Below are 7559 nucleotides of genomic sequence, written 5' to 3'. Positions count from 1 at the left end.
GCAGCCACTGCACTCCAGTCTGGGCAACAGAGTGAGACTCCAACTCAAAAAAAATAAAAAGCCATGTACTAGTCATTACATGTGGTTTCTCAGCCCACAGCAAAATCTGGGTTGGAGTCACCAAAGCCTAGTTAGTTATTGGCTCTGCCATCTAATAAACTAGGTTGCTGTTATGGGCTGGGTTGGATCCCCCAAATTCTTTCCTCTTTTTTTTTCTTTTTGCTTTTTTTTTCTTTTTGAGTATGAGTCTCACTCTGTCGCCCAGGCTGGAGTGTAGTGGCCACCACAGCCTCGGCCCACGGGCCTCAGGCGATCCTTCCACCTCAGCCTTCTAAGTAGCTGGAACTACAGGCACACTACTGCAACTACCACGCCTGGCTCATTTTAAACAATTATTTATTGTAGAGATGAGGTCTTACCATATTGCCCAGGTGGTCTTGAACCCCTGGGCTCAGGCAATCCTCTCACCTCCACCTCCCAAAGTGCTGAGATTACAGGTATGAGTCACCATGCCTGGCCCCAAATTCTTATGTTGAAGGCCTAACCCTCAATACCTCAGAATTTGACTGTCATGTGGAGACAGAGCCTTCAAAGGGGTGATTAAGTTCAAATGAGGCCATTACGATGAGCCCTAGTGCAATCTGACTGGTGTTTTTGTTTGTTTGTTTGGGGTTTTTTTGAGTTGGAGTCTCACTTCGTCGCCCAGACTGGAGTGCAGTGGCCGCTCCCGGCTACCGCAGCCTCGACCTGCTGGGCTCCGGCGATCCTTCCGCCTCAGCCTTCCAAGTAGCTGGAATTACAGACACGCACTACCACCCCTGGCTAATTTTTGATTTACTGTAGAGATGAGGTCTCGCCAAGTTGCCTGGGCAGGTCTCGAACCCACAGGCTTAGGCAATTCACTCACCTCGGCCTCCCAAAGCGCTGGGATTACAGGCTGAGCTACTGAGCCCAGCCCCCCCCCCCTTTTTTTTTTTTTTTTTGAGTTGGAGTCTCACTCTGTCGCCCAGACTGGAGTGCAGTGGCCACTCCCGGGCACCACAGCCTCGACCTGCTGGGCTCCGGAGATCCTTCCGCCTCAGCATTCTGAGTGACTGGAACTACAGGTGCGCGCTACCACGCCCGGCTAGTTTTTGATTTATTGTAGAGATGAGGTCTCGCCAAGGTGCCCAGGCGGGTCTCGAACCCACGTGCTCAGGCAATCCACTCACCTCAGCCTCCCAAGGCACGGGATTACAGGCTGAGCCACCGAACCCGACTCTGACTGGTGTTCTTATACGTAAAGAAAATTCGAACACACAGATTCCAGAGGTGCACATGCACAGAGGAAGGACCACGTGAGAACACGGCAAGAGGGCGGCGTCTGCAAGCAAGGGGAGAGACCCAGGAAGACACTAACCCTGCTGACACCTTGACCTTGAACTTTCAGCCTTCAGAACTGTGAGAAAATGTCTGTCTGAGCCACCTAGTCTGTGGTGCTTCATCATGGCAGCCCGAGCTGACAAGGACAGCTGCCAGGGCAAGTTACTAAGCATCTCTGAGCCTCTATTTCCGTATCTGTATGAAGGCCATAATAACAGTGCACCTTTTTGGAGCCGTTGTGTGAATACAAAGCCTAGCACCCAATAGACTCTGTGAGCCTGGGTGTCTCTGACAAACAGCTGAACTGTGAGAGAGGTGGGGCGAGGATCGAGGCTGGGGTAAGAGGTGACCTGCCACGGGCAGGCTGGAAAAACACAGAGCAGTTCTCATCTCAGAAGCAAGTATGATTGGAGTGCAATGGCGTGATCATAGCTCACTGCAGCCTCTACTTCCTGGGCTCAAGTGATCCTCCAGCCTCAGCCTCCCAAATAGCTGGTACCACAGGTGCACACCACCACACCCAGCTAATTTTTAAAAAAATTGTTTGTAGAGACAGGGTCTGGCTATGTTGCCCAGACTGGTCTGGAACTCCTGGCTTCAAACAATCCTCCCATCTCGGCCTCCCAAAACATTGGGATTGCAGTATGAGCCACTGCTCCTGGCCATGCTAGGGAGTTTTAATGCTGCAAGAAATAGACTTCAAGGATGGAGTTACAGGGAGCCAGTGAGAGCATTCAGGGAGGGCAGAAGAAGAGCCTGCTCTGTCCAAGAGGGTTGCAGACTTTGGGGAGGAGCGGCCATGGAGGGAGGACCCACAGCCACTCTTCTGGGCCCAGGGTGACAAGCGGAGTGCGTCACAGGCCGGTGGAGAGCCTGCAACTTTTTGGCTCTTGCAACTTTTTGGTGGAGGTGGGATGTGGTGAGAATGAGAACATGCCTGGGTTCAGTGGTTGGGACCGTCTAGGATGGGCGAGGGCCCTGGCGCCCTGCCTCCCATCCAGGCTACCTCTGAAGAGGACCCAGAGCGGGCTTAGGTTGAGAGAGGCAGACACGCCCCTGAAACCTGCAGCCCTTTGTGGGTTGCGTTGCTCTCAGAGAGGCAGCTCTGATGCTGGAAGAGCACTGGAACCCGAGTCAGAGGGCCCAGCGTGAGTCCTGGTTCCCACCCAGCCGCCCTATGAGCTGGGGTCCACCTCCCAGCCCACACTGTCCCCCTGGCCAAGTGCAGATCACCCTACCGGGTGCATCCTCAGGGCTGTAGGGGCAGGGGCCGCAGTATGATCTGGCCTCACCCCATCCTGGGCCGCTAAACCCCCAAGGACCGAGGCTCCCCTCTGTGCCCAGGGTCTGCTCACCTGTCTCTTGCTTCGGGGTAAGATGCTCCTCAGATATCTCCTCCCGGTTGTGACCCAGCTTCTGCAGGCCGCACTCTTCAGTCTCCTGCCTGTGGACAGAACCGGGCCCAGGGCAGCGTCCAGGCCCTCACCCCTGCTGGGCTGCCACCCACACCTGGGGAGAGGGGTGAGACTGCCGGAGGAGGTCACGGGGCAGCTGGGGGTGGGGGCGGAGAGACCAAGGGCGACAGGAACAGGGAGACCCAGAGGAGGGAATGAGGCAGAGGAAAGGGGGCTGGAGGCGGAGAGACCTCTTCCGGGGAGTTGGAGAGACATGGGAGAGACAGTGAAATGTGGGAGAGACAGAGACGTGAGAGAGACAGGTGGGGGAGAGACAGTACGACACGGGAGAGGCAGCGACGTGGGAGAAACAGAGATGTGAGAGAGACAGAGAGATGGGGGAGAGACAGAGAGATGTGAGAGCCAGAGAGATGTGGGAGACCAGAGAGACAGAGGAGACACGTGAGGAGAATTCGAGAGGAGGGAACACACAGGGTAACAGGCAGGTACAGTGACAGGGACCTGCATAGGGGACAAGCTTCTGGTCGTGGGGGCTTTTTGTGGGGGGGGCAGGAGGGGCTCCTACCGTGCCTTGGCTCCGCTCGGGCTCCGCTCGCTGCTTGGGTGTGAGAGTTCCATCCTCCTCCAGCCCAGGTCCAGGGCGGGGGCCAGCAGGACAGAGCCAGGCACAGAGGCCAGGACTGGGGCTCCCACCACGGGGACAGGGACAGCCCCGGGGGCTGGCGGCCGGGCCCGTGATGAGGTGGTGGCAGGGCCCGAGGCGGGGCTCTGAAGCAGGGTCAGAGGCGGGCTCCGGACTGAGCTGCCAACGTGGGCGAGGGTGGGCACAGGGCTCAGGGTCCTGGGGGCCCTCCGGGTGGGCAGGGCCCGGGCCTTCGGGGCCCTCCGACGGCCGGCTCGCCCCTCCGTCTCCAGCAAGCACTTCATGAAGCCCTGCCAGGGTCTCCCGAGGTTCTGAGTCCCTGCCGACTCCTGAGGCCACTTCTGCGCGCGACCCAGCTCCCTCCTCTCGCCACTGTCCCTGACCTCCTGGGGACAGAGGGCGTGTGGGAGGCCTCCAGCCAGCCAGACCATCCTGCAGAGCGGCTCTCTGCCTCCCACTCTGCAGGAATCCTCGCGCCTCTCCCCTTCCTCCCTGAGCCTTTGGCAGATGATGTACCCCAGATCTCGCCTGCATCCCACCAGGCTCCTGCCCCATGTATCCCCACGCCGCCCCAGGGTGCTGTGAGCTGTGGTTTTGAGGGAGTCACTCCCGGCCTCACCAGACCAGAAAGTAAGTGCCAGGAAGGCAGAACCCTGTCTGCCTCTTTCACCCATAAATACCCAGCAACCAGCACAGTAAATCCCTTCTCACCCCCTCAGCAAACCCAGCTACCTCCTGCATCTCTTCCCTCTCACCAGAGGGCTGGGCTGTCCCCAGCCTGCCTCCAACCAGATCGGGCCTGTCTCCCAGTCAAAGATTCTGCTCCTGGCTGGGTGCCGTGGCTCACACCTATAATCCTAGCACTTTGGGAGGCTGAGGTGGGAGGATCGCTTGAGCCCAGGAGTTCGAGACCAGCCTGGGCAACATAGCAAGACCTCATCTCTACAAAAAATTAAAAAATTGGCCGGGCTCGGTGGCTCAGCCTGTAATCCCAGCACTTCGGGAGACTGAGGCGATGGATTGACTGAGCCTGTGGGTTCGAGACCAGCCCGGGCAACTTGGTGAGGCCTCGTCTCTACAATAAATAAACAGTCAGGCATGGTAGCTCGAGTCTGTAGTTCTGGCTACTTGGAAGGCTGAGGTGGAAGGATTGCCAGAGCCCAGCAGGTTGACCATGAGCATGCCACTGCACTCCAGCCTGGGTGATGCAGCGAGACTCCCACTCAAAAATCAAATAAAATTAAATTTAAAATTAAGAAATTAACCGGGTGTGGTGGCATGTGCCTGTAGTCCCAGCTACTTGGGAGGCTGAGGCAGGAGGATCACCTTAGCCCAGGAGGTTGAGGCTGCAGTGAGCCATGATCGTGCCTCTGTACTCCAGTCTGGGAAACAGAGCGAGAGCCCAACTCAAAAAAAAAAAAAAAATCCTACTTTCAATTCTTTGGGGCATATACCCAGAATGGGAATTGCTGGATCATATATTATCATTCTAATTTCAATTTTTTGAGGAACTACCATACTGTTTTTCACAGTGGCTGTACCCTTTTACAGTCTCACCAATAACGTACAAGATTCCAATTTCTCCACACCCGCATCAACACTTGTTATTTTCTGTTTTTTCTTGTTGCCAGCAGCCATCCTGGTGGGCAGAGCCTAGAGCCTTTCGATTCCCTTTCTCCAGCCATCCACAAGCCCTCTCGATAGCACCTCAAACCCCCCTGCACGTCCTCCTCCTGTGCTACCACCACCTGGTCCAAGCCATACCGGCCACCACCCCCCCAGCCACTGCGGCATCCGTTGTGCACCACAGTCTCCACCCTTGACCCCACCCAAGTTCTTGCCCACCTGCTGCTACATCAGTACGTTACCAGTCTACAAGGGATCATCTCACATGCTCGCCTAAAACTCTTCAATGGTTTAGCTTAGGCTTCAGATATAACCAAACCCTGGCCTTCGAAACACCCTCCACGCCTCTGACCTCATCCGCCACCCTCTCCCCTCACGACCTTCCCCCACTTCCTGCTGTCCTTAGCCTCAACGAGCTCATTGCTATCAGGGCCCTAACGCTGCTCTCTCTCCCAGACGCTCAGGCTCGTCTCTGTGCATGGCCCACTCCTGCGTGTCAGGCAGGTCCTGACTAAACGTCACCTCCTTCCCGAGTCCCCGGGTCCCCTCTCTTGGAGATGGCTGTATTCCAGCAGAGGGCCCTCAGCGCCTCCAGCACTCTCCCTAGCCCTTGAAGCGTGACTGTTTCCAGTGAAACCAGACTTGTTGGTTTACGTGTTGATGGTCTGGACTCTCTCCCAACTAGATGGGAAGCTCCGTTCACCACGAAGTCCCTGGTTTCACAGCTGTGCTGGACACGTCGTCCTCAATGAACGTGTGAACTAAACACTTGAGTATTCATTCCACTTTTCCCAGTGACGTCTGAGGAACGAGACAACGTGAGCCGAGCACCTGGCACAGGGCGAGTGCTCAGCACACGTGAGGGTTGGAAATTATCATCGTTGAGTGCTCTGGAGCCTGGAAGGGAGACCCGGCTCCCTCTGCCAAGGACATCTTTGATTGTTTTCCTGAATCACGAGCAAATGCCCAAATTTTTATTTATTATTTTTTGGAGACACGGGGTCTCACTGTGTTGCCCAGGCAGATCTCAAACTCCTGAGTTCAAGCAGTCCTCCTACCATGGCCTCCCCAAGTGCTGGGATGACAGGCGTGAGCTCCCAAGCCCGGCCTGCAAATGCTCAATTTCTGTCAGGCTTAAAACAAACAATCAAAAGCAGTTCCAGAGCTCCCACTCCGTTTTGACATTAGGGGCCCCAGATGGAGGCCACGAGTCCAGTCTCATGGTCATCATGGCTCTCCGGGTCTACAGGGCTGCCACAGTCCTGGGCCTCTGGCCCACCTCAGAGACAAACTCTGAGCCCCACAGAAGGTAGGGGTCTGTCCCAGCACCTTCCTCATTATTCCAGGATCTGGCACCAAACGTTGCTCCTGGCGGGCACTCAACCAGGCTGAGCTTGGCCCTGATGTCTTTCCCTCCGGCTACTCAGCTCCTCACACATCTGAATTCCCCCCACCTTCCCTGAGTTCCGCCTGACTCCACGTGTCCTGCGTAGGCTGCTGGGCTGACCTCTGCACGGCTCTCCTGTCACTGCCCTGCTGCCCGAGCCTTCAGTGGCTCCCTATGACTGTCACACCTGTCCCTCCATCTACCTGAGCCACACATATAGTCATGCCAAGTCCACACGCCCCATTCCAGGACTGTGCAGGCTGGGTCTCCAGGAGGCCTTGGACCCGCCCGGTTCTCCCCCTTTCTCAACCATTCTCAAGAATAACCATGGAAAGTGCTGGACTGTAGCACCCTAGGCTCTGTTCCCCTCCTCCTCCCCCACCTAGAAACAAGATGCTATTCAGTGTGTTAATCCAGCCACTCCAGGGTATAAAACCCAGGACTGTGAAAGGCTGAGGCAGAAGGATCGCCTGAGCCCAGCAGGTCAAGGCTGTGGTGGCCGTGAGCATGCCACTGCACTGCAGCCTGGGCAACAAGAGGGAGACTCCAACTCAAAAACAAAAAACAAACCCAGGCTGGCAGCTTTCTGGGGTCCCTCAACAAGTGGGGTGCTCACAGACATAAGCCCCGTCAGCCCTAGGCAGCTTCCTGAGCCTCGAGGGACCGGCTCTCAATGGATCCTAGGCCTCTCCTATGCCTTGCTGTCCCTCTGTAAGTAACAAACTCACATCGCAAAACTTGTGTGGGAGGCTGCTTTGCCCACCGGACTCGGGCAAGTTGGTAACCAGTGCACGGCGAGCCTTTTTCACATGCCAGGGGTGGACATCATGGTCAGCTTCCAATATTCTTTTTCTCTTTTTTTTTTTGAGTCAAGGTCTCACTCTGTCACCCAGGCTGGAGTGCAGTGGCACAATCACAGCTCACTGTAACCGCAGTCTCCTGGGCTCGGGTGATCCTTCTGCCTCAGCCTCCCGTGTAGCTGGGACTACAGGTCTTGTTCAACCATGCCCGGCTAATTTTTAAAAATATTTTTGAGCCAGGCTCGGTGGCTCAGCCTGTAATTCCACGCCTTTGGGAGGCTGAGGTGAGTGGATAGCCTGAGCCTGCGGGTTCGAGACCTGCCTGG

At 56.2% G+C, this 7559-nt stretch overlaps 1 protein-coding gene across 1 annotated transcript in view; it reads right to left on the bottom strand.

Moving 5' to 3' along the window:
* Window positions 1-7559, bottom strand: part of LOC103266100 (spermatogenesis-associated protein 21) — a gene marked incomplete at its 5' end in the record, with an annotated part of 23951 nt that overhangs the window by 14234 nt on the left and 2158 nt on the right. Inside the window, 2 exons of the mRNA XM_008063741.2 lie at window positions 2718-2806; window positions 3343-3806. Coding sequence (XP_008061932.2) covers window positions 2718-2806; window positions 3343-3806 — 553 coding nt within the window. The remainder of the gene's footprint in view (window positions 1-2717; window positions 2807-3342; window positions 3807-7559) is intronic.

The sequence above is a fragment of the Carlito syrichta genome, unplaced genomic scaffold (genome assembly GCF_000164805.1).
Source record: "Carlito syrichta isolate Samal-C Ts95f unplaced genomic scaffold, Tarsius_syrichta-2.0.1 Scaffold307019, whole genome shotgun sequence".
Taxonomy (NCBI): Eukaryota; Metazoa; Chordata; class Mammalia; order Primates; family Tarsiidae; genus Carlito; species Carlito syrichta.
Note: the sequence above shows the minus strand (reverse complement) of the source record. Positions and strands in the feature narration are given on the sequence as shown.